At 43.0% G+C, this 27,764-nt stretch overlaps 1 protein-coding gene across 2 annotated transcripts in view; it reads right to left on the minus strand.

Annotated features, from left to right (window-relative positions):
• Piezo (piezo type mechanosensitive ion channel component) overlaps nucleotides 1-27,764 on the minus strand; it is a 220,079-nt gene that overhangs the window by 29,796 nt on the left and 162,519 nt on the right. For both annotated transcript variants that reach the window (XM_037428842.2, XM_037428841.2), the window contains 5 exons: nucleotides 12,663-12,723; nucleotides 12,189-12,252; nucleotides 5,554-5,701; nucleotides 2,385-2,432; nucleotides 1,945-2,276 (listed from right to left, as the gene is read on the minus strand). In XM_037428842.2, the coding sequence (XP_037284739.2) occupies nucleotides 1,945-2,276; nucleotides 2,385-2,432; nucleotides 5,554-5,701; nucleotides 12,189-12,252; nucleotides 12,663-12,723 (653 nt within the window). The remainder of the gene's footprint in view (nucleotides 1-1,944; nucleotides 2,277-2,384; nucleotides 2,433-5,553; nucleotides 5,702-12,188; nucleotides 12,253-12,662; nucleotides 12,724-27,764) is intronic.

A 27,764-nucleotide genomic window follows, 5' to 3' on the forward strand; every position in this document is an offset into this window, starting at 1 on the left:
TACTGAATCAAACGCCTTCTCGTAATTTATGAAGGCTATGTATAGTGGTTGGCTATATTCTGAGCATTTCTCTATTACCTGATTGACAGTATGAATGTGGTCGATGGTTGAGTAGCCTGTTCGAAATACTGCTTGTTCCTTTGGTTGATTGAATTCTAATGTGTTAATTCTGTTAGCAATTGCCTTAGTAAATAGCTTGTATACTATGGAGAGCAAGCTGATCGGCCTGTAAGTCCTTGTCATCTTTCTTATGTATTAGGATGATGTTAGCATTCTTTCAAGATACTGGTACTCTTCCTGTCAGGAGACACCTCGTAAAAAGGGTCGCTAGTTTTTGTAACACAATCTGTGCTCCATCTTTCAGCAGATCTGATGTTACCTGATCCTCACCAGCAGCTTTGCCTCTCTGCATGCTCTCCAAGGCTTTTCTGACTTCTATTATTACTGGTGGGGTGTCATCTGGGTTGCTGCTAGTTCTTATATTAAGATCGTGGTTGGGCTGGCTACTGTACAGATCTCTGTAAAACTCCTCCGCTAATTTTACTATCCTATCCATATTGGTAGTTAGTTTGCCTTCCTTGTCTCTTAGTGCATACATCTGGTTTTTGCCTATCCCAAGTTTACTCTTCACTGCTTCGACGCTTCCTCCGCTCTTCAGAGCGTGTTCAATTCTCTCCATGTCGTACCTTTTTACATCGAATACCTTACGCTTATTAATCAACTTTGAAAGTTCCACCAACTCTATTTTGTCTGTTGTACTTGAGGCTTTTATGCTTTGATGCTTCTTAATGAAATTATTCGTTTCCTGGGACAGCTTGCCAGTGTCCTGTCTAACTACTATACCTCCAACTTCCACTGCACACTCCGTAATGATACTCGTCAGATTATTATTCATTGCATGAACACTAAGGCTGGTTTCCTCAACAAAGGCTGAGTACCTGTTATGAAGCAAGGCTCTGAATTCCTGTACATTCCCTCTCCCTCTCAGTGCTAGCTCATTGATTGGCTTCTTGCGTATCAGTTTCTGTCGTTCCTTCTTCAAGTCTAGGCGAATTCTGAACCGTACCATTCTATGGTCACTGCATCATACCTTGCCAAGCACTTCCACATCCTGTACGACGCCTGGGTGTGCACTCAGTATAACGAAGTGAAAAAACAGCGCGTAACACAGGACACAGGACAGAGAAGAGACGGACGAGGCGCTGTCTCTTCTCTGTCCTGTGTCCTGTGTTACGCGCTGTTTTTTCACTTCGTTGACCATGTACCAACCGGCCCAAATAAGCACTTTAGTACACTCAGTATAAAGTCAGCAGAGTTAGAGAGATTTAAATCATGCTTTAAGTATGCTCTTTCCTTTCGTCCCAGCGAGAATGCTGAAAGCTGCACTGTAAGGGGGAGTGGGGGGAGGGTCAAGAGCGTTATGTCTTTGACTTCTTTCTTATTTTCTCTGAATGCACACAGCTCATTTGTTCGTACCGCAAAGTGCTGCATCTGGGCACGTTGTGGCACACCGTGGAAGCCATTATACAGCTCACATTGTTCAAATTAGTCAATGGCCACGTCTCCCTGGTATGTGACTCAGTCTATTTGGATATATGGCATCATATTTCAAAAGAAGAGCAAGCAATTTTAGCCGACTGAAATTTAATTATAAGTTCCTTGCCACACACTGCATTATAATGTTTGGCTCACATGTCTGCAAGAACCTTGACTACCGATTGGTAGCATTTTCTGACCATGTTGAAAAAGTGTTGCAGTGCACCTTAATTAAGTACCCATTGGTGGCCAAAAATTGCACTGGCTGTCATGTTGGCTGATTGCTACATTTGAAACACTAAGCAGAAAACACACAATTCACATGAAAAAGCAACAGAGATATTTCTTACATTGCCCACAAAACTTCTTGGTACTGAGATTATTAGAATAAGTATGAATGACACTTACCCTTTAAAAAGGAAGTAATTAATGTAGTTGTACTTTTTGCAGAAGAAGTTTCCAAGGATCCGAGTGGGATAGCCAGACCGTATTTGATATGCAGAGAGGATCAGATAAATGCACTTGATGAAATACCACAGTTTTGGTGGCAAATTCTTTTCTTCCACAAAGGATCGCTGAGAAATGCCTGGCAGTACGAAGAACATCCAGATATGGATAACAAATACTATGAACACCTGGAATATCAGCTTGCCCAGGATGTACTTGCGCAAATAAAGCGCCCGGTCGATCACAATAAGAGCAAACTGTGCCAGTAGCATGATCAAGAAAGGCACGGGCACCTGTAAAAAGTACAAGTGATGATGAGAAAAGATTTAATTCTAGGCCCCAGGCTAGCTATACTGTAATATGATTAAGGGTTTCTTAAAAAGCAAGATCTCATGACTTACCTCATTTTTCTGAAAATATGATGCGACACCATCTTCGGACCCTCCAGTCTGGAATAATGCCATGATTACATCAGTGACATATTTTCAAAAACAGCATACCACATAAAAGAACAAAAAAAAAAGCGAGACTGTTTGAGACCACATGATGACAACCCTAATAAATAAATGAGATCACTTAATACCAAAAAAGCTTCAAATCATATGCCCTAAAGCAACACTGAAATACCAGAATAATCTATGAATGCCAAAGTGAATTAGGTTATGGGGTTTTTAAACACTGGGACACTGCAATTGTAGAGCACTCTTGGTTCTTTTTGATAACTCAGAACACAGTACACAATGTGTTTTTGTACTACAGAACAGTTAGAATGTGGTCAACATGCTCAGAAACTGCCACCAGTACTAATCTGCTCTGGCATGTAACTTGGTGGCTCAACCTAGAAAACAGGAACAGAGTGGCCACAGCTCTGTGGAGCTGCACAAAGCTTCGGCATGTCAAGCATGTTACATGAATAAAACAAGGAGAATTTTAAAAGCACGACCACTTAAAACTCTCGTCCTTGTGTTCATCCATAGCGGGGGTCTCATTCAGGCAAACTGGATGCCTTAAGGTAGTATGCAAGGGATCAATGGTCGTCTGCAAACTCATAAAAAGATAACGCACTTCAGATTGGCAGACAAAAAAGTTCCACACTTGCCGTCATGGCTACTAGTGCGCTGACTACCACTACCACGTTTAAATGCACATATGTGCCTCATAAAGTGAAATGGGGAGATGACTGCTGCTGTAGCCAAGGTAGTAGAGCATCAGATGTGTTATTCAAAGGTAGCAGGTAACATCTCCTTACTTTTCAGGGCTTTCTTGTTGGTTCTCATTAAGCACATGTTACATGAAAAACATCTCATTGAACTTTTGGAGGTGTCTTTTTTCCCATAACTTTGATTAATACTCCTCATTCAACATTACACTACCATCACATGTATTTATATCAGCTAGGCTATTTCCTGTCACTTCCTTTTATAAGCCATCATGCAAAGGAGAAATTTATGGTGAGTGATGGATTTGTTCATTGATAAATCACTGAAGAGGGAATGTCGCTAGAGCTAATGTTTCAATAACACGACTTGTCTTTGTCAGGGCAGCCTTCCTTAGAATTGTGTTTACGTGCACGCCTTTTTCACTGTCCCCCAAGCTCAAAAAAGTAAAAGAAAGAGAGAGCTATATAGTTTTAGGTGATAAAGAGGTTGGCGTGACCAACAGCAGACTGATGTTACACAGCAACAAAAAGAATAAAAAGGGATGTGGTGGGGGTAAAAAGGGTGAATGCTGGAACACTTGCGTTATTTGGATATCTATTTTAGTAGAAAGGTAAAGAGATGGAAGGGCTAGCACATAATTCTGACTAGTTCTTCCGTGCAAACCAAATATAAATATAGTTGTGCAAACTTTAACATTACGCTTAATGAGCAAGGCACACAAGGACGGTGCTAGAATTTTTTACTGGGGGGGGGGGGCACCGTCGACAGAAGAGCTCTTATAGGTGGGCATGGAGGCGGAGAATCTATGTGTCGTGTTTTGACTATGTTTGCTCTTAGGTGGTCAAAGGAGGGGCACACAAAAAATTAGGGGGGGGGGGGAGTTCAGACCCCCCCTGAAGGTACACAAGCACAGAATGCATCTATTTTGGCTAAACTGTTTTGTTTTTAAGGTATGAAGCCAAGTGGAAAAAGCAATTTTTTTTTCCAAACTGTAATTTCTCAGTTTATAACTATGCTAAATGCCCTATTTATTGCCCATCGTTTTGCTGCATAAACCTTCAGTCTACAAAGTTTCTTTCTAAAGATACAAGCAAAAATGTTCGACTACTCATTACCGACGACACCAAAACTGAAAGTGCCAATTTTGTGTCACCCATAGCATTAGCTTGATACATAGCATTTTGCTAGTTATTTAGTACTCATATGAAGAGCAAACATGTGATAATGCTTTAAAAACGCTGTAAACATAATCTCACCAGGTCAAAAGTCAATTTTTTCACCAGGTGAACGCATGACGTAATAGATGTGCTTTTCACGCTCAAGGGAACTTATGTGAGCCTATAAATTTGCTTTATTTGATGATGTGCGTGATCTTAGTAATGGCAACATAAGCACGTTTGATATTTTTAAGCAAATTGAGATCAAGCCTGACTCCTACACTGGAAAAGCATGCCTCACAAACGAGCAGCACCAAAGCATGAGAGCACCTCTCCATGTCACTGCTGCTGCAAAACAAGCTCGAAAAAAAAAAAGTGTAGTGTTGCCGCTAGAGAAGAGGCACACAATAGTAAGGTCCACAATGAAACTGGCTACTAATATTGAGAACTTTAGCCCTCCCAAGTATCTTGTGTAAGCACTATGCCTGTTTAAAATCTGTTTTGTCAATTTTCTCAGAACGTGTATATCTGACATTTTCCCATACACAGTCATAGCTTGTTAGCTAATTAACATTTTTCATCAAAACTTGGCACAGTTTTTTTATCACATTATTAGGCATGCAATGAACCTCAATGAGTTTCAGTTTAGGAAAAATATATAAAGTATAGAAAAAATATATAAATGTTATGCCAGTTCTTCAATGTTCTTCAATGTTTCCTAAGTAGCACACAACCACTAAAAAAAAAAAAAGGTTTTTTGAAGTACCTTTGAACATTTCTTGTTTTCTAGCAACTTGCCAACCTACCCCCAGAGAAATATCTTGTTCGCAGCACTGATGCTCAACGAACAATAAGATCAAATGCAGGTTCATAATTTACCACTGTACAGGGCTGCTTTTCCCTACAGTGCAGGTAGTGCTGATCAACTAGGAGGCATGAACCAGATAAATGTATTCACTCAATATGACAACCTAGTTGGGCAACTGGACAAAGATACCTTGAGTTTGTTTCTTGTAGGAATATATTATACTAATTTTCTATGTTTTAATTTTGATCATGAAAAAAATCATTAAGAGCTCACAAAAAATTTAGCAATGAATTATATGGGAATTAATTTTTGTAGTGACTCTAACACAAAGTTGAAATAGTTTTTGTGCCTTCTAATAAATGAAATGCTAGTAGTGCCAAAAGGTTCAAATTTTTTTTTATAAGTATGGTTTACGGTGTAGTAGTTCATAAATGTGCATACGTACACCGAACGCCCAGTAGCCGAAGACCATAATGAAGAAGTTGATAAAATCGCAGAAGAACATGTAAGCATACACATCTGTTGTAACTCTGTACACAGGGTGCAGCAGGTTTTCAAAGAAGTTGCGGAATGGTTCCACATAACGAGAAATTCTGGAAAAAAAAAAAGAGAAAACGGTCATGAGGCATTGCAAGTACTCTGTGCTAATGTTTGCAGTAGACTTGCAAGGCTATTCTTGTTTCAGACCATTTGCGCATATAAAGAGGGCGATGATAGAAAATAGAAACCACAAGCACAAGCTACCTTGTGACATTAAAAATTAGTTGATCTATTCGAAAAATGACCAGAATTCTACAAATGCAGCCAGTTATTCTTTCTACGGTAATAATACTTTGTTCAATATATCAGAAGAAATAAAACATGCATAACTTTTCTTAAAACACAGCACTACACAATATGTTGTTAATCTCTCATTAAGCTGCCAAGTCTCGCATACCAGTAGTTTCCTACAGATGTACTTTATTGCACAATGTACTGATGTTGCAAAGAGGAAATGTCCTTGGCACAGAAAGCAAACAAGAGCTCAAAACACACTGCATTGTCATGCTTAGTATAACCTTAAATGGCACTGCCAAGTACAAGATGAACTATAAGCTTAGGGTTAGAATGAAATGTCCAGGCATGGCATAAAATTTGTTCCATGAAAATGTGGTGTTATCTGCCATATTCCTTTTTATATGCTACAATTACAGTGGGTAGATAGGTCGCAGCCAACATATTAAGCTCAGGAAGTACCCAAGTTCACTAAAAGGTGCCTTGTTAGCACCTTTGTCATTGTTGTCAGCGATGCGGTTTTGAATCACTATGGCCGGACACTTCAGTTGTATTCGAATGTTGAGATAAGCTAAATCAAGAAATAATTGAGGCCTTTCACATAAACAAAGGATAACATCATGTTTACAAGTCATCTATCAGTAAACCTCTGAGCTAGGGTTTTTCCACAACTTGTACGTATTAACTTCACTTAGACCTAGAATCTGTTCAGGCCCATGCAATGCAACATACTTTACTTTCATGTTTGGGGTTTTCGATATGATGCATCATCATTCTTGAAGTCACTTCAAAGCACTATCTGATGGTTGATAATGAATTTAAAAGATTACTTTAGAAATAAAATGTCTAATGTGAATTTTTCATTAGAACAAAATTTAGTTGACATGTACATTAGTTGATTAGCAAAAAAATTTATTGTAATAAAATTGAATTACTATTTCATGCGTTTTTAAAAAGCATAGCTCAAATAGCAAACACTACCTGAATTTACATATTCAATGGCCCCCTATGCTCTTTTGGTCAGTTTAGTGTTTCTCAGTCACTTAGTAACGCTCCTATAGTCTTAGTATCAAGGATGTAAAAAAGTAGATGCTTTTGGCTGTTCAGTTCTTTCAGCCTGCTGGCCGATATATTGTTGTGTAAACATTGTCTGTCCAAAAATAAATCTGCATCCCTATTTAAGGTGCAGGGGTGTAGCCAGAGGGTGGCACACCGAACCCATGCCCCCCCCCACCCCATTTTGTTTGCAGTGGCATAGAGAGCGAAAAACGACTGTTTCGAGGGGGCGCCTTCCCCAAAATAAAAAAGGTGCCTCTCCACCCCTCTTAAAAAAATTTCTGGCTACGCGCCTACCAAGGTGACAGCACAAATGTCAAAGTCTGAGAACCTACAGAAGTTCGGACACCAGCGTAGTGTGAGGAGCTGTCATAATGGGAGGGTTTTTTAAATGTGCCTGTAAATTTAAATATGCAGGCACTTTTGCATTTTGCTGCTATCAAAGTGCAGCTGACATGACAGAAAATCAAGCAAATGATCGCATGACCACGTGCTAAGCAGTACAATGCCATAGCCTTTAAGCCAACACAGGGGGTGTGTCCAAAAGGACAGACTGATGGGCAGGTTGGTGGGTGCCGTGCAACCTGCTAATGTAAAACGAGAAGTTGGCTTGTCTGTATGGCTTCCAGCGAGTTTTTCTTACGGTATCTTAATAGGCGAAATCTGTGCCTCGATAAAACTTTTGTGCTTTACCATTAATTCATGGCAACATACTGCACCCTAGAAATAAGATTACATCTGCAGTAAAGCTTTACAAACGGATATAGGAACTTTTTGCCCTGAACAAAAACAAGCTTTTGAAAACAGTTTTCCTACTTAAAGAGGTCATTAAAAAGTTCATAAGTAAGTCTTAGTTAATTGGATTAATGACAGTCTCACTCAAAAAGCAACAATTATATGGCGCACCGCGTGTGCTCCTTAGTGACCGCAGCAAGACATTTCTTTCAAAAAAAAAAATATATATATATACAGAAGAAAAGAAGAATATTTTCGGTTGCCACAAGGTTATAAATATGAAAGTAGATGCGCTTTCACATAACAACTGTTTATTGTGCCGACGTTTCGACGGGAACCCAGTCTTTTTCAAGGCATAATAATATTTACACATGTTTCGTGTCTTCTTATAGCCTGTCCAGACAGGAGGGAAGGGGTCAAAAGAAAAGTAAAAAAAGAAAAAAAGAGAGAGAGAGAGAAAAAAAAAGAAGAAACAGCGAAACGGGAGGAGAAACATCAAATAAAATATAGAAAATCTAGGAGAAGAAGCAAGACCGACACGGCGTAATTAGAAAGAGGCAGCATCTTAACAGAGTAGGGCAGAGGTAGATGAGCAATGTCATCATTGTCAACAATACCTCCCCCGCACCCACTCTTCCCCAAGTGGGCAGTGTGCCACCGTTCTTGTATTTCACCTTTCCGTGTAGTCCGCTGGCGGCTCGTTCCTCTTTGAAGTTTAAGACAAGTTAATGGGGAGAGTTTAAGCGCTTCGAGTGCGTGCTGGTGGCGTCGGGATGAATGAAAAAGCCGGTGATTGAGGTGCCGCCATCGATATTCATTATATGCAAAGGCTCCTTGTCAGTGAAGGAACAGAATGTGCGTTAAAAATTAAAGAAGGAAAAAAAGAACAGGGGGGGGGGGAAAGACTGTACGACATCCGGGACAGTCACCACACAGTTGCGGCTCACTGGGAAGACATGCGCGCATGTATAAAAAAGTTAACGAAACCACCTAGCTGTCAGCTCCTTGTCAGTGAAGGAACAGAATGTGCGTTAAAACCTGGAAGAAAAAAAAAAAAGAAAAGCAAAAGGGGGGGGGGGGGGACCGTACGACATCCGGGACCACTTATCTGTGCATTCCAGCTGTGCTTGATGAGGCAAATAATTTCTATGTTGTCAGATGCATAGGCCAAAAGCTTTGTTAGCGGGTAGTATTATTGTCGTAATGAAACCGGACTGATTAGAGAGAAGCGTTTGCGTCTTTTAGCGGTCGTAACGCTGACAGAGTGCCTGGATGTTCATTTATTCCGTATTTTATCCTGTTAAATTTGTAGATAAGATAAGATTCCTGTTGTTCTCGTTCTCTGATTGTTCGGAAGTTGTTTTCTAGTAGTGTAACCCTGATATCATCAAAGCTGTGGTCTTTTAAGGTGCAGTGTTTTGAAAGTGGAAGGCCTGGCAGAGATCGTACATGTGCCCGATGGTTGTTGAATCTAATTCTAAACGGAGTGTCTGTCTGGCCCACGTATTGCTTGTTACATACCCCACATTCCAGGAGGTATATGACGTTGTCTGAGTCACAGTCCAGTGCACCTCTTATCCTGTGCTTAAAATCCGAGTGGGTGCTTTTCGCCACTGTCATTGTCTGCACGTGTTTGCATACCTTGCATCTGCTTTTTCCGCAAGGGTGACACCAAATTTGAGATTTCACACCTATCTTTGAATTTATTAAATGATCCTTTATATTTTTCGGCCGTCTGTATACAACACAAGGAGGAGAAGTGAAAATTTTGGATAGTCGCACGCTCTGTTCCAATATGTTAAAGCGTTTTCTTAGGACCTTGTTTATGTTCGGTGGGTTGCTCGTGAAAGTTAATAGCAGGTTTTTGTTGCGGTGTTGGTCGGTGTTTTTCTGGTGGTTGAGAAGAATCTGGCGGTCCAGATTTTCAGCTTTTTTGATGGCGTCATCGATGATAGCTGGCGGGTATTCTTGATTAAGGAGTACTTCGCGCATATGTGTGCTGTTTTTGTGGAAGTCCTCGGTGCGAGAGCAGATTCGTCGGAATCTGTGTGCTTGGGAATAGGGAATGCTGGTCTTGCAATGTCGCGGGTGGCAGCTTTTGAAGTGCAGGTATTGTTGCCTGTCCATAGGTTTACTGTATACGCTAGTTACCAACACACCATCGTCAACTCGAATGTGTACATCAAGAAAGTTTATTTCAGTGTTAGAGTAGGAGTGTGTAAAATAAATGCTGGGGTGTGCCTGGTTGAATGCCTGTATGAATTTGAGGAGCTCGTTTTCCAAATGTGTCCAAATTATGAATATATCATCTAGGTACCATTTATAGAATAATTGTTTAATATCACAAGATGAAAGAAAATTGGACTCTATGTGGTGCATGAATATGTTGCGTAGTTTGGGGCCATTCTTGTACCCATTGCCATGCCGCTGATTTGAAGGTAGTACTGGTTGTTCAATTCAAAGCTGTTCAATTCGAGTACAGGTCTTGTGAAGATTTCAATTACTTTTTTGCTTGGATAAGCAACAGGGTTGTGTGTGCCATACGATTCAACAAGCGCCCTTACACCATCGTCATGTGGGATATTTGTGTAGAGTGAGCTAACATCCAATGTTACGAGAAATGCACCGTCTGGAATTTTCACGTCTGCTATTTCCCGAAGGAAATGGTTTGTGTCGCGCAAGAAGGACTCATGTGTGGGTGGTATGTCTTTGATTAAAGAATCAATATAACTGGAAATGGGTTCCATTAACGTTCCCGTGCCTGATATAATGGGTCTGCCAGGGTTATTCTCTTTATGAATCTTCGGCAGCATGTAAAAACGACCAGGCGCCGAATGTACCGTAATAAGTGCCTTTTAAGCTTTGAATCAATGGCGCCTTCACGTGTGAGATCCTCTAGGGTTGTTACAATGATCTTTTTGTGCTCCGTGGTAGGGTCAAAGTCGAGGTGTTTGTAGAATTGTTTGTTATTTAGTTGTCGCTTGCCTTCCTCAATGTAGTCCGATCTATTCAGAACAACAATCGCGCCTCCTTTGTCTGCTGGTTTAATGACGAGATCTTCGCAGTTGCTCAACGTGAGTAGTGCATCTTTTTCTCTTTTTGATATGTTATTCATGCTTGGTTTGTGCACCTTGTACGCATGTATAACATCTTTTTGAACCACGTCTATGTAGAGATCCAGATGTCGATCTCTGTTGGCGTCTGGGGTCAATTGCCGTTCGATTACCCCAGGAAAAAGTGTGTTATCTTTTTTGGGTTTATCAAAGAAATATTCCTCCAATCGTAAATTTCGTGCGAAGTCGTCTAGGTCTTTTAGGAGCGTGAATTCATCGTACCTTCCGTTGCCAGGGCAGAATGTAAGTCCGCGTGATAGTATACTCAATTCTTTTTTGCTAAGTTCTTTATCAGAAAGGTTAATAACATTTGGCTCTTTGGGGTGTGGTGGCAAATTTTTTGAATGCGAGATGGTTTGGTATTTTTTCTGTAAGCAGCAGTGGGTATATCTTGTGACACATTGTCCCGCGAAAATTTCTTCGTCTTAAGTTTTTCAATTTCCTCCGTATTTTTGTGCTCAAATACGTCGAGTTCTTTAGCTTCCCACTCCGAAAGAGAAAAGTTATTTCTTATATACCGCTCCTCGTCTGTCAGTGCACTTAGAGTCTTTCTACAGTGTTGAATGGTGACCTTAGTTAGCTCCTGTGTGGCGTGATCGAGAATTTCGTTCCACCGTTTCATTTCCCCTTCGGCAAAGTTATGCGTCGATGGTGTTAGCGACAAGCGCAGCCCCTTCGGAGCCGTACCCACCAGTACATATTGTTCGAGGCTTTGCACGTGAAGTTCGTGCCGTATTCTTTGGTCAATAACTTTTCCAAGTTTAGGAAAATTTGGAACCGTTCTATGGCCTAGTTCATCTGAAACGGACAATGTTTGCCCACCCAATATCGATGGCGGCGCCTCAATCACCGGCTTTTTCATTCATCCCGACGCCACCAGCACGCATTCGAAGCGCTTAAGCTCTCCCCATTAACTTGTCTTAAACTTCAAAGAGGAACGAGCCGCCAGCGGACTACACAGAAAGGTGAAATACAAGAACGGCGGCACACTGCCCACTTGGGGAAGAGTGGGTGTGGGGGAGCTATTTTTGACAATGATGACATTGCTCATCTACCTCTGCCCTACTCTGTTGAGATGCGGCCCCTTTCTAATTACGCCGTGTCGGTCTTGCTTCTTCTCTTAGATTTTCTATATTTTATTTGATGTTTCTCCTCCCGTTTCACTGTTTCTTCTTTTTTTCTTTCTTTCTCTCTTCTTTTTTTCTTTTATTTTGACCCCTTCCCCCCTGTCTGGACAGGCTATAAGAAGACACGAAACATGTGTAAATATTATTATGCCTTGAAAAAGACGGGGTTAATGTCGAAACGTCGGCACAATAAACAGTTATGTGAAAGCGAGTCTACTTTCATATATATATATACAGATAGAGAGTAAGTTTTTTTCTTTAATACATATACTCACCCATCAAATAGCTTGCTCAGATGAACAAAACTCTCTTCCAAGCCACTCTGCCCAGGTATAACATCTAGTCATATAGAAAGCAAAGAACCATTACACAATGTTCGGCACTCTAGAAGAAGCAATAAATATCTTACTTTAGAATTATATGTTTCGATTGATTGATATGTGGGGTTTAACGTCCCAAAACCACCATATGATTATGAGAGATGCTGTAGTGGAGGGCTCCGGAAATTTCGACCACCTGGGGTTCTTTAACGTGCACCCAAATCTGAGCACACGAGCCTACAGCATTTTTTGCCTCCATAAAAAATGCAGCCGCTGCAGCTGGGATTCGATCCCGTGACCTGCAGGTCAGCAGCCGAGTACCTTAGCCACTGGACCACCGTGGTGGGGCAGAATTTTAGCCTTCAACCACAACACTTTCCAGCAACGTCGTTTTTTTTTCTATACTGGTTGAAAATGCTTTATACTCACCATCATAGCATCTTGACGCTGATGAAGCAGTATCCACTGGTAAAGCTGATATTTCTAGAGTCTGCAATTGATAAAGTTAACCTTATTAGGTGCTACTATTTATACTAATTATGATGATGATATTTGATGTTTTGTGGCGCAAGGGCCATTTCACGGCCAAAGAGCGCCAGTTCATCTTACTAAAAATATGGACAATGATTGTGATATGCGGCTGTATAAGGGCCATAAAATTCCTCGCGGTAAGGCGGGTAAGAACATACAAGTAATAAAATCATGACCATGCCGTGAAAGGTGTGTGTGGTGTGAATAGATGACAAAAGTTGGTGATAATAAAAGACAATGGTGGATATGTATGGCATTAGCACAAGTGACTCACTCGTTCATACCCTTGCGTCCAAGGGCCGTGAGGCAAGTGCTTTCTTGTGTAGCCACCGCAGCAAAAACCTCTCTGGAGAGGTCGTGCTACGGAATGCCCGGGTATATGATATGAAAACTATGAATTTCTTTTAAAAACACTAACAATGATTTATGACTAAAAAGCGGTTCCCTACCGACGAACATTGCAGGGTGTAAAGGTATATGTTGTCGGTAGGGTAATGGAAAATGTTGTTTTCTTAGAGTTTCTAAGTGTTTGCACTGGATTAACATGTGAAGGACTGTTAATGCTTCACCACATCTGTCACACAATGGTGGATCGTCACCAGACAAAAGATAAGTGTGTGTCGCGCATGTGTCCTATCCTGAGTCTCGTTAGTATTACCTCTGTATAACGCGATTTCGATACGGGCAGCCAATGACCAAGGTGTGGCTTAATAACATGTAGTTTGTTTTGTGTGTGTGTATCCCACTTGCTCTGCCAGTATACCCTGAGGTTTTGTTTGAGAGACGGCTTAAGATTAAGGGCCGGGATTGATATGGGTGTAGGGGCAGTGCTTTTGTGGACGGATGCAGCGAGCTGATCCGCCCTCACGTTGCCTTGAATCTCACGGTTCCCTGGCACCTAGCACACTACAACATGTTGTTTGAGTGTGTAGAGTGTGCACAAAATGGAGTAAAGTGAGACAAGGACTGGGTTTTTGTGTTTTTTAAGAGTGTGCAGAGCCGTTACCACACTGAGGGAGTCCGTATAAATTACTGCTTTTTGTATTTGTAATTGCTTGATGTGTTTAGCCGCCACAAGTATCGCATAGGCTTCCGCTGTGAAGATACTTGTGCATGGATGTAGAGGGCCAGCATCCGAAAAGGATGGGCCGACAGCAGCGTAGGACACAGAGGAGTTAGACTTGGAGGCATCTGTAAAGAACTCAGGACGTGTGTATTTGTGTTGAAGTTCCAGGAAGTATGTTCGGATATGGGCAATAGGCGCATGTTTTGCAACTTCTAGAAAAGACACATCGCAGTCTATAGTCTGCCATTGCCACGGTGGCGGGTATGCTACAGGAGCCATTAAACTGTGTTCAAGTGAGACTCCAGTTTCCTCAGCTAGACTCTGCAGGCGAACTGAGAAGGGCTGCCTCATCGAAGGCCTGTTTTGAAACAGAATTGAGCTCGAAAAATCATTAATAGTAGAGTATGAGGGGTGCTTCTTGTCTGCTTTCACCTTAAGGAAATAAACAAAGGATATGTAAGTTCTCTGCAGATGAAGCGACCACTCATTTGACTCAACATAAAGGCTTTCTACGGGGCTGGTGCGAAAAGCACCCGCAGAAAGGCGGATGCCCAAATGGTGCACGGGGTCCAGCATCTTCAAAGCACTTTGAGTCGCAGACTGATAAACAACGGCCCCATAATCTAAGCGGGTGCGAATGAGGCTTCTATATAGGTTCATGAGACATTGCTTGTCACTACCCCACCTAGTACGTGACAACACTTTTAAAACATACATGGCTTTTAAACATTTTGTTTTTAGATACATGATGTGCGGTACGAAGGTCAACTTGTTGTCCAAGATTAATCCTAAGAACTTATGCTCCGTATTAACAGACAGACATTGACCGTTCAGTTCAATGTCGGGTTCTGAGTGCATGCCTCTCTTTCGGGAGAACAAGACACACGTGCTTTTTTGTGGGTTCAGTCGGAATCCGTTTTACTCTGCCCATTTGGAGACCTTGTTTAAACCTAACTGAACCTGCCGCTCACACATTGCCAGACTGCAAGATCTAAAGCCAAGCTGGACGTCATCGACATATGTACAATAAAACATATTGCGAGGAATGGACAAGCTCAAGGAATTCATTTTGATGAGAAAAAGTGTGCAGCTAAGTACACCACCTTGTGGCACGCCTGTTTCCTGGACAAATAATTGGGAAAGAACCGTGCCCACTCGGACACGGAATGTCCGGTTTGACAGGTAATTTTCGATTATGTGAAACATTCTTCCGCGCACGCCAAGGTGGGACAGGTCTCTTAGAGTTCCAAAACGCCATGTTGTATCATAAGCCTTTTCGATATCAGGGAATAGAGAGAGAAAATATTGTTTATGGACGAAGGCGTCCCTGATCTGTGCCTCGATACGAACAAGGTGGTCTGTGGTGGATCTACTTTCTCGAAACCCGCACTGAAATGGGTCGAGCAAATTGTTTGTTTCAAGGATATGTACAAGTCGGCAGTTTATCATTTTTTTGAAGACTTTGCACAAGCAGCTTGTAAGTGCAATAGGCCTATAACTCGAAGGTAAAGAAGGGTCCTTGCCCTCTTTCAAAATGGGAATAATAATAGCCTCTTTCCAGGAGGTAGGGATAGTGCCAGAAAACCAGATAGCATTGTACAAACAAAGTAAGGTTTTTCGTGTTTCGGCTGGTAGGTTTTTTAACATTTCATACACCACACGGTCAGAACCTGTGGCAGAAGTACTGCAGGAGTTTAGAGACATTCGCAGCTCAGCTAGACTGAAGGCTTGGTTATATGCCTCGTATCTAGTGCATTTGTGTTCGAGTTTCTGCTTTTCTATTCTTGTTCTGTATTTTTGGAAAGTGTCAGTATAGTGGGATGAGCTGGACACCTGTTCGAAGTGTGCACCGAGGAAGTTTGCCTGATCTTCCAAGGTATCACCCTGGGTGTTTACGAGTGAAAGTGTGTGTACTTGTTTTCCTGCTATCCTACCGACCATGTTCCAGACTTTAGCCTCCTGTGTGTATGAATTGATCCCTGACAAAAACTTCTGCCAGCTTTCTCTTCTGGCCTGCCGACGCATTCTCCTGCCTTGAGACTATTTTCTTGAAGGTGTCAAGATTTTCGGCTGTCGGTGAGTTCCGAAGCAGCCTCCAAGCTCTGTTTTGCTGTTTGCGCGCGTTTCGGCATTCAGAGTTCCACCATGGCACACGCCGTTTTCCAGGGTGTCCATTTGTTTGTGGGATGCATTTTGTTGCAGCATCAATCAAAAACGCTGTGAAGTAGTTGACAGCAACATCAATGTTCAAAGTACATGTCATTCCAACCTAGACGAGCGATGGTATAAAACTGTTCCCAGTCGGCTCTGTTTATGAGCCACTTGGGAACACGTGGTGGACACTCAGTTACTGTAGTTGTGCTCAAAACTACGGGGAAGTGGTCACTTCCGTACAGATTACTGACGACTTTCCACTGGAGTAGAGGCACAAGAGATGGAGATACTATGCTTAGGTCTATGGAGGAGTAGGTGTTATTAGCGAGATTATAATAGGTTGGTTCTTTTCGATTTAGGAGACACGCGCTTGACGAGAGAAGGAACTGTTCGATCAGTCGACCTTGCGCGTCATACCGAGAGTCACCCCATAGCCTGCTATGCGCATTAAAGTCTCCAAGGAGAACATAAGGCTCCGGAAGTTCATCAATTAGAGAGTGTAAATCACGTTTTTGCAGCTGATAGCTAGGAGGAATGTAAATAGTTCAGATTGTGATCAGTTTATCAAAAAGAACTGCTCGAACAGCCACTGCCTCAAGGGATGATTGGAGTTGTGTGTGCATGCAATTCCTTGATTCACTATGATGGCAACACCTCCGGATGATGTCATGGCATCAACACGGTCTTTTCGAAAAATAACGTATTTACGAAGAAAATTTGTGTGTTTTGAATTAAGGTGTGTTTCTTGTACACACAGCACTTTTGGTGAGTGTTCGTGTAAGAGTTCTTGGATGTCGTCAAGGTTTCTGAGAAGGCCCCCGACGTGCTATTGTATAATTTGAGTGTTCATGGTGAATGAAAAAATAGTGCTGTGTGTACGAAAAGCGAGTGGCTGTTTAGACAGGGAGTTTGAGTTCACTTAACAGGGCCGTCACCAGGCCCTGTTATCTGCTTTTTTGTTTTCTTGGCGCGCTCCAAGGAGCCACGCCGCTCTTTCAACACCAAGGGTACCGACGTATCCATTGCCTCCTCAGAGGCACTGGATGCCTGCACGTGCGGGCTGTTAGTTCGAATTTCGGGCCTCGCCTGGTGAGGTGTGTGGGAATTGAGGCTGGCCCGCTGCCTTTGCGCGGGCTTTGCCGCCTTTTCTGCCGTTCTCATGTCCCGACATGTCTGCCCTCCTTTGCTGTCTGCCGTGGTGGGAGAGCGAAGTGACGTTTAGCTCCCTCACCCGGTAGCGGATGTTGACTGTGGCGCTGCGCGCGGAGCCTCCCAAGAGGTTTTCGCGCGCTGCGTCGGGAGTGGGCGGACAGTACTCTCCGGGACAGCAAACGGTGAGCCACGAATTTTTTCCGTCCGTCGACTCCCGTTGCTCGGGGCTCGTCGGACTTCGCTGATGGCGCCTTGCGCCCGATGCGAACGCTCACCTTTTGTTGCCCCGCTGCGTACGCACGGCCGAAGGGCGGTACGGTGTCCTAGTGCGTGGCCTCGCTACGCCGACCCGTCTCCCTTCGAAGCCAACGCGAGCATCTTTGCCCTCGCTCGAGCAACCGGGCCTTTGTCCCGGTGTCTCCGTGGATCACCTTTACCGCGGAGACGTGCTCGTGGCACCCTGTGTAGTACTTTGTGCCCGTGGCGTGGATAAGCCTATTTGCTTTCCCGCCGCGCCTTTGCAACGGGCTGTACTGCGTTTGGTGTTGTCACAATAAAGTGTTGCGACTTTGAGCAGTATCGTGTTCTCGCCACGGCGACGGTTAACGCGTGCCCTGCGGCTCGCTAAGACCGGACCCACGCTGGTGGCCGTACTCCTTCGGGATACGTGTACACCACAGGTGAGGCCTTGAGACCCGAGGACTCCTCTCCGGTCTCTGTTTGGGAGTAGGGGGTGTAGCCTGTGCTACAGCCGCCTTGGGGGCAGGTGCCACAACCACCGGCTCGGTATGCGCGGGCCGAAGGAGTGGCGAGGGCTGGTGCGGCGGTGCCCCCTGACGCGCCGCGTCAGCGTATGTAGGTCCATAGAATGGAGCGACTCTTCACCGTGCTTCCTTAAATGTAATGTTCTCCTTCCCCTTCAACGTAATTATTTCTTTTTCTTTTTTCCAGTATGTGCAGGAGCGTGAATATGCGGCATGGTTTCCTTCGCAGTTTACACAGTGTGGCGGTTGTTTGCAGTTCTCAGACACGTGGTCTAGGACTCCACATTGTGCACAAGTCTGGCGACCACGACACGTTTTAGAGCCATGGCCATACCTCTGGCATTGGAAGCAACGACGAGGGTTTGGTATGTACGGCCTGATAGATGTCTTCGTGTACCCTGTTTGAATGGATTCCGGTAGTTTACTGGATGCAAACGTGAGTATTAAGTGTTTTGTCGGTGTTTCCTTATTATCTCTTCTCATGATGATTCTCTGTACATTAGTGACATTTTGGCTCTTCCACCCCTCCAAAAGTTCAGTCTCAGTCAGGTCAAGTAAGTCTATGTCAGATACCACTCCGCGAGTTGTGTTCATTGATCTATGTGGTGTTATGGTTATTGGTATGCCACCGAAATCTGAAAGACGGTCTAGCTTTTCAAATCGTTCTTTGTCACGGATTTCGAGGAGAAGGTCTCCACTAGCCATTTTGGTTACCTTGTATCCTGTGCCAAGAGTTTCGGTAAGACATCTAGAAACTAGGAAAGGAGAGATGGTCCTGGCTTGCTTTTCAGTTTTTTCACAGTGGATAACATGAAAGTGAGGATATGTTTCTTTTGGCTGGTTGAAAAAATTTATATCATCGTTGCGTACCCGTTTTAAGCCGGTACGATCAGACAGTAGGGGGAATGCTCTATGCATGCCTGTCTTATTTTTGTTCAGCAGCGTTGGCGGCCACCCACCACGGAGCCCAACGAGGGGACGCTACAAGTTTGCGGATGCTGAAACCTGCAGATGCCAGCCGTACAACGCCACTATAACCCAATGCGCCTAGACCAAGGTAGGCTATTTTCACAGGGTTAACTTTAGCCGCCAGGAAGTTTGGAAGTAAACGGAAGAGAGTAGAAGACAGGACAGATAAATAGTAAGAGATAAAGACGAAGATGTAGGGAGAGAGAGATAGGCAAAGGCGACTGCCGATTTCCCCTGGGTTGGTCAGCCCAGGGGTGCCGCCTACGTGAAGCCGGGGCCAAAGGGGTGTGTTGCCTCTGCCGGGGGGGGCCTTAACGGTCCAATCATCCAGCGTCGGCTCAACCCCCAGGATCCCCTTTTCCCCGGACACGGCAAAGCCACGCACGGCTAGGCGTGGGAGGGAGTTGATTGATATGTGGGGTTTAACGTCCCAAAACCACTATATGATTATGAGAGACGCCGTAGTGGAGGGCTCCGGAAATTTAGACCACCTGGGGTTCTTTAACGTGCACCCAAATCTGAGCACACGGGCCTACAACATTTCCGCCTCCATCGGAAATGCGCGTGGGAGGGAGGGAGTAGAAACTCCCCCGTTAGCTCGGGTCCGTGGTGTCGCTACACACCAAACGCCTACTTGCGCAGGCGCCCCTGCGGGGATTTATACTAATTATAATGTAAATGACTATTAAAGCTTTTTATCTACAGATTGAGTCCCATAATATCAACATGCCTTTCAGATGCTCTATGCGAAATCGTTTTCTTGTGACATTGACATGAAAATGCAACTGGGTACTCATAAAGTACATTGGCAATAGGCCATTCTTAGCACTTAGGCATCTCAATTATCCTCTGAAAGATTGTCTCAGTGGCAAGGGGCCAAGAAAAAAAACTGCCGTGTGGAATAAACCTAGTCATGACTCTTAGTTTAAATGCTCAGCTTCTGTTTATTTCAACAGAATTTCTTATTTCAACAGAATCAGTGAAGCTTTTTTTGCCTGACTTCTAAGAACACATTAACAGCTTCGTGTTTGCAGCCTACTTTGGTCAAGCCCATTCAGCCAGGCCTTTGTGATTTTTTCATTGAAGGCTGTAGATGCGTGGACACTTGCTCCACTCAATGGTTCAACTTCTGTCAAAACAGCGTCTCCTCTATTTTATCAATGCCAGCCAGAGGTGCCCGATTCAGCTGTTCACCACCCTCTCCTCTAGCCCTTTCCTGCTCTCACCCATAGCCTAGCCTTCGTGTGTGCTTTGTGGTCATGGGGAAGAGAGCTCCTCGTGCAGTGCCTCACGATGGGAATAATACAAAGTACTTTTTGTTTCGTTGTGTACAGATTTAGTGCGGCGGCGTCTTGTAATCCTCATGACCACAATGTTGGCGGTCACGCTGGGTTTGTTAAAGATACGGTGCTTTGAGATAGTGTGTCGCCTTTCGTGGTGCTATGCGGGTAACCAATGGGGATGCGTCACGGTGGCGCCACTGCATAACCAGCGCTGTCAGGTGGTGGTAGCATTGCTTCCAGCCACAAAGAAGGAGCATGAAGGAACAAACCTGACAGATGTATGATATTAGAGAGGGATACACCTCTATTACTTTTCCGCGAGAAAGCGCTCGGAAGCATGTGTGATGCAAGCAGCCCTGCCCCTCATGTGGCGTCGCATAACGACCACTCTTTGAAGTGAGCCGGACCGACGGCTCCCTTTGAGAAGTGCACGTTGGTCAAAGCTTGTCCATCAACAATTCTCTGGAAAGCTACTATTAGGACTTTCACTGATTAACTGATATTCTTAAGCAGACTGGATAAAACACTTTGACAAGTCTGGCTATTCAAGTTTTCACACCACCACCTTCACCCTCATAAACACTTTCTCCCTTTCCTTGTCTTTACACCCATATCCCTTTCCGAATTCTGAGCAAGAGGTCAGGACATTGATTCAGGCTGATCTTTCAGTTTTTCTACCACTAAATCTTATCTCTCCCCCCCCCCACACATACACACACACACACGCATGCACGCACACTTTTTGTGGTCTCGGTTCCGTTAAAAGAGAGTCTACTATCTCTCTCTCTCTCTCTTTTGGAGTGTGCACGTGTGTGACCCACTCTGCCATTCTTTTCATCATCATCATTCTCAGCCTACTTTAGTCCACTGCAGGACAAAGGCCTTTTGCAATGACCTCCAGTTTGCCCTACACTGTGCGAGCTGACACTACTTTATCCCTGCAAACTTCATTTCATCACTCCATCTAACTCTCTGCCTTCCTCGACTGAGTTTGCCATGCCTTGGTAACCAATATGTTTCTCTTACTGTCCATTGTATGTTTTACACATTACGCGGCCAGCCCAGGCCCACTTCTTTTGCTTTATGTTCACAAGAATATCTAATAATAATACCTAGAGTTTAACTTCCCAAAACCAAGATATGATTATGAGAGACTCCGTAGTGTAGGGCTCCAAAAATTTTGGACCTTCTGGCGTTCTTCAACGTGTGCCGAAATCTGACAGTATATGGGCCTCTACCATTTTGCCTTCATCAAAATGCGATCACTATGGCCGTCTACTAGAATATCTACAACCCCTCTTTGTTCAGTGACCCATTCAGCCATCCACCTAGCAACTTATATGTTGCTAGGTGTCAATGACCTGTTCCATACTAAGAATTCTGAAGAAATAGTGCTATTTTATTGTGGGAATAAAAAAGTGGGTTATGTTTTCTTAGTTGATGTACAGGATTTAGTATTTTGCTCTGTATCACAGCAAGGATTATTATTATTATTATTTGTACGTTAATGCATTGAAGAGAATGGGGCTATCCCGTTCCAGAACGAAGTTGGGCTGACTTTGGCAAATTTCATCTTCAAGTCACATTTATTCTTTTTAATGACCAGCCTTTCATTCTGCATGATGGCATTCGCACTGGGTCCTGTGTTGCTCCTGTACTTGCACAAAACGTTTTTAATGATCTGAAGGTTTCAAAAGTTTTTAGATAGGTTGATTTTATTGTGTTTTTAAATGCTGCATCTGACTACAGGAGACGGTAATTGCCATTTTAAATGTTTTTAAGGGGGCAGACTCACCTTGGACTTTTTTTTTATTTCTTCAATGATCGTGATCAAAGTGCACCGGCATATGCAGATTATTCTGCTATTTTCAAATATGTAGGTATTTACTTTTTCTGTAACTCATCATGTTCCCGAGACAACTTAAGTTCACCCCCTATTGTTTAAGGCAACCTTAAAAAAAGTGCTTAATTAAAAGTGACATTTAACATATGGCATTACTAATCACTAGAGATTGAAAGCATGCAAGTGTTGTTTTTTGGCCTTCATTGGTTATTTTACAGCAAAATGAACTTTCCATTTTCAAAAGCAGTTGGAATTGTGTCACAATTTTGATGGGTAATTAATTAAAAAGGCTTGTGCTCTAAATTCTGCTCCCATACTTGCATTCTATACATGTACAGGTTTGCATTTCAAAAAGAATATATTGTACATGCTATAGCTACAGAAAAATTGAGGCCTCAAAATTGAGCAGTCGTAAATTAAATTTTTTTGAGAAAATGGGAAAAAATGATAACACACAGTCTCTTCAAAAAGAAGCAATCAGGGTGTACATGTTTTGCAATGCTCATAAAGGTGCTCATAAATTGGTAGCAGAGCTTCAAACACAGGTGCTGGCAAGTTATAAAGAAGCCTCAATGAAGGCTCCCCCTTTTTTGCCGGTTCTGCATTTGGTAGCACCAAGAATCTGGACAGTCAAAATGACATTACAAAAAAATTACCACTTCCTGGTGTGTGCAAATTTGCCTAGAGGTAGAAAAATATTTGTAGAAATTAAATATGTCAATTGTAAAAAATTAAATTTTTTGTGACTTCTCAGTCTCAAAGACCAGTCCACCACCTTATTAAGCAATACGAACAAGAGCTTATGTTCACGCATGAACTGCCCAAGAATAATGTTTTACAAGCTCTGTACTTGAGTCTCGAAGTATGTGACCGGCATGTATGTTGGGCTTACACTCCCCATACACAAAAATAGCTAGTGTGTTTTAAGTCAACCCACTCGAAAGTTGTTAAAAGAGAAATAGTGTAAACGTGTACAGAATCGGCTCTCAAAAAGTCGTGTGAGCACAAAATGCAGGAGAGTTTTGAATATCAGGTACGCCGATTATTGGCTACAGGTTACCCCATGAGCTTCTTCACGGCCATGGCTAAAACCCTGCTTCAGAAAAGGAAAGCTAGTAAGAAGGCGACCTGTGAACATAAACCAATCAGGCCTGTTGCGATGCCTTATTTACATGAGGTCACGCATCAACTCAGGAAAGTTGTTAACAGGCATGGTGTCTCTTTGGTGTTTTCCTCGCCCAAGCTCTCAAAGATGTGCTCCCGCACTTGCGGTAGTAGCCAACATGGGTGCCAAATGAAACACGGTGTCTGCTGTATCTCTTGCAACACCTGTGTGGTATATGTCATGCTTCTGGTATGTGGCAGGACCTACGTCCGGCAAACGAGACGATGCATTAACGAGCGACTTAGAGAACATGAGCAAAAAATAGCTAGCAAAGTGAACAAAGGGGCACATTTTGTTGCTCATTTGAACTCCTGCATCGACCGAGCACCACGATTTCATGATACGCCAATTTTTGGCAGAAGCAAAAATAAAGATGCACGGCTTGCTTTAGAAGCATATCACATTAGAAAAAGTGGAGCTGATTGTATCAGCGATACCTTTTTTTTTGCATGCCACTGAATATAAATTTTCACATACACATTTTGGCTAGCAGTGATCCCACTCCTGTACCAACTGTGCCAAAGTGTGCCAAATAAGATTGATTGATGATTGATATGCGAGGTTTAATGTCCCAAAACCACCATATCATTATAAGGAATGCCGTAGTGGAGGGCTCTGGGCATTCTGACCATCTAGGGTTCTTTAACGTGCACCCAAATCTGGGCACATGGGCCTACAGCATTTTCGCCTCCATTGAAAATGCAGCCGCCACAGCCGGAATTCGAACCCCCAACCTGCGGGTCAGCAGCCGGGTACCTTAGCCACTAGACCACCACTGCGGGGCTGCCAAATAAGATTTACTGCGCCATCCTAATAATATCAAAAGAAAACATGAGTACATCAAACATGTGCACCTTGTTCTCGGGTCGACCAATGTCAATCATGAACCTAGAATTATTCCGCTGAAAAAACAGCGGTCGCGCATGCGTCCTAATCTACGATGCTATGATTAGTGCCGACGCAACTACTGTTGTGCAAGTCTGCTTAATGGCAAAACTCCTTTTCCGAAGGAGCTCATTATGTCTAGTACAATTGGTGGTGTGAAACTATGGTGGCAATTCATTGGCGGATGTCTGTTCCAGGAACACAGCTAATAGCTCGTTTGAAGAGTTGCGCGACACATAAAGCAATTTTCACTAATAACTGCATGCATTCCACTAGAATGTCAAGTCTACTTCTAGACATCGCGATCTTATTTTCCATGCTTCGTGTTCATGACACTTTTTCTCTCGTATACTTTATCCATGGATCATCAGCCAGAAGAGTTTTTTCGAAATTTCTTCCATCCTTACATCTTCGTTTGTAATCGCTGTTGCGGTAAAAAAAAAAAAAAAAAGACGCCGTCTTTTAGAACTTGAGATTGCAAGGGTGCAAATTCAAAATTTCGGCATGCTTTTTTTTAAATCTCACCTCATTAATAACAGCATGCCTCTTGGTCGGAGCAGACACAATTCAATTTTAAATACGCGCAGCTTCCAGTAGTGAGGCCATCGCTGACGGCTCTAGCTGGTATAGCTCTGGTGCCAGAAGGCCCACTGTGAAGCAGCTATGCCTTGTTACACACCAGCCTCTCGCTTTTCAGGTTCAATAGCCAACGGTTAAGAAGGATAAAAAAATAATAGAAGCCCACCCATCATGGCATCTTATTCATTGCTTCGTTTTGAAGGGAAAGTGGAAGGGGAGACTGCGTCGCTTAAAGGGCGCAGTTGCTGGCGCACACTATCTCGAGGAATAATGAGACTGCTTGTAAACTTTCTGTGCTACTACTCTCTGCTTCACATTTAGATAACTGACAGCACGAAAACAGCTTCGGAAATTAGAGTGATCATTGTCCCTTTAGCCATTGTTTTTCTGAGTTACGTGATACCGGGTCCAAAAGATACAATTTGTTATTGAACACCTCTTGAATGCCGATGCACGTACAGATCGAACTAGACTTGTCTGGAGCGCCTAGCCAACCACTCTAGCTGCCGTTTCCTTCAGAAATGTATAAACAGAGATGCCTTAATGATACTAAACATGGTCATAGCACATGTTAGGTCATCGTGCTATAATGTAAGCATCAATGAATGCTTGTAGCTAACATGAGATAGAAGCCGCAGCCAACTGCAGTGTCAAGAGGCACACGCTCCCCTGCTCTAGATGAGTGTTATTCGATCTGTACAGCACAAAGGCATGTACGAACGGACCTCTAAAATGGCGCGACGACGGTGTGGCCGCCTCGCAATCAAGGTTCAGTGCCTACCCTTATATGATGGCCGCTCTAAAAAGCGAAGCACTTTTCGTGCAGTCTGTTTGCGTTGAGAGTACAATGTAGAAGGGTGTACCAGCCATCTTTAATGCCTGCCGATATGGCGCGCACCAGCTATCACACCCTTAAATTCAAAGTTCATAACAATGCCCCCCCCCCCCCTTGCGTTCCTAGTTCCTTCCTGCTTCTTGAAGACGGGCAGCGCATTCTTCTCTGCTTGAGTAACAATTGATGGCATGCCTGGCATGCGGGGTGATGTTATCGGATGCACTCTCAGTGCAAAGGAGATAGGTCGAGCAGCTTTTTTTATCTCTGCTGTGGGCAAGTTTATCGCCCCCGCTTGTCCAGCGCTTTTACTCAGCGCTTTTACTCGTGTGAAAAACACATGATGCGCGGGGGGATGTTATCGATTGAGACATTGCACAAAACATGACTGCCAGTGGCATCATGGGGGGAGAGGGCATATCGAGAACGTGTGAACCCATCTTGAAATTTTTTTCGCCATGGCATATACTGCGCAAAATGACTTTTTGCTTGTCTGACCCCCCTTCAGATCAAGGAGCACTACTCCCTCGTCCAAATCTTTTTCTTAGATTTTTGCTCACGCTCCTGGCAATGGCAAAAACCAGTCGAGAATGTCCATGTATTTGCTATCGCATCAAAAACAAAATGGCTTTCGCCTTCGAGTCGTCTTAGGCGTATGCATAAGGTGCCCTGTGAGGCTTTTTTTTTCTTTATGCACTGCTTTCTTGAGGACACTATAGGGGGTTTTTGAGTACAAACAGAACACCCTAGCCACATAAGACATTGCTGCAAAAGGAAAATGAAGTTTGTTAAATTGTGTAGTTTCAACACAGAGATGAGTGCTGGAGGAGGTTGGCTTTACGAGAGTAGCTTAACGACGTCATTTAACACCCAGCAGTGTGATCAGTTGTGAAGAAAAAGAACGGTTCTTTATCCTTGAAGTAATCTTAGGGAAATGCAGTTGGGAGTGTGTCAGTCTAGTGTTGTAAGTCACAGCATTTGTTTACTACATCTGCTGATAATTACATAGGTGCATTTAAAATGTTACTTCATGAAGTACAATTTTATTCAAGCAGTATTCTGTTTATTTGCTACAAAAACAATCACTGAACAAGTTTTTCCAGAATGCTCAACAGCATGATTATTCTTGCATCATCAACTGAAATAGAAAGTGCTCCTAAGATAATTTGCTCCATGAGATTTGCAATGAATTGAAATATTTCAGGTTTTCACAAGAGCCCCAGAATAATTATTCATGTCTTTGAAAGGAAATTCAACTTGCTTTTCCTCCAGGATTTGAAGTTAGCTGCTCCCGATTGCTCCAAAATAGAAAGCTTTGCTGCTCCAAAGAGCTTCAAATAGAAAATTTTGCTGCTCTAAAGTGCTCCAACATGAAAATTTTGCTACTCCAAAAATTTCTCCAAATCAGAAGACCTCGGTAGCATCACTGGGTTAGAATATTGTGTTTTACGTGTGCAATATGACACTACGTGTGTACAGTCAGATTGTGGTGCGACGCATATGATATATGATCGGCTGTTATGTATACAATACGAAGTTGTGTGCGCATGCATTGTATGCAGTTTTTGGTATATATATATGTGATCCTATGAGAAGAATACAGCAGTTGCTAGTTTGGCATCAGTCTCTCTCTTTTCCCACCTTTTTTTCTTCATTTTTCCATATTGTTTGCGCCAAAGAAGTTCTTATATTGCTATGTACCAACTAGACCCAACACAAGTTTTAATGAAGCTCTTCTCCCAAGCTGCATATTTGTATCTGATTGCAGCCCTAAATATTGCAATTTTATTCTCCCTACATCTAGGCTCTTATCTTTTGGTAATTAATCTTGTTTGAGATCTCTTCAAATAAACCAATACTTTTGCCCTCAGTAACTTTTGATCACAACACTTTCTAGCTTGTTTGTGAAGAACATCCTGTATTGTGAAATGTAGCATCTGTTATGAGGCTTCCATCCTGTCAGCATAAGGCTATGTGTGAAAAGGTGTCATCAACGAAGGAGCCTCACTTTTGGTTTGTTAATGAAACCATTAGCTTTTACTTCACTGCACTGAATTAGTGAGAATCAAATAAGATCAGAGCTCCAGAGGTGATGGTAGCAAAGGAGTAAGAAACCTTGGTGGCTGTGTAGTTTTTCACCAAATGCTTGAAACTTTGCTACCACTACAACATTTCAAAAGATTATTTTGGTTATATGTTCATTGCAGACGAGCACACATCAGCTACCATTTAAAAAATTTTCATGTTCCCGGTAGCACAGGAACCTTTTTAAGATGACCATTACAGGGGGAAAAAGTACCATATTCAT

The sequence above is a fragment of the Rhipicephalus microplus genome, chromosome X (genome assembly GCF_043290135.1).
Source record: "Rhipicephalus microplus isolate Deutch F79 chromosome X, USDA_Rmic, whole genome shotgun sequence".
Lineage (NCBI taxonomy): Eukaryota > Metazoa > Arthropoda > Arachnida > Ixodida > Ixodidae > Rhipicephalus > Rhipicephalus microplus.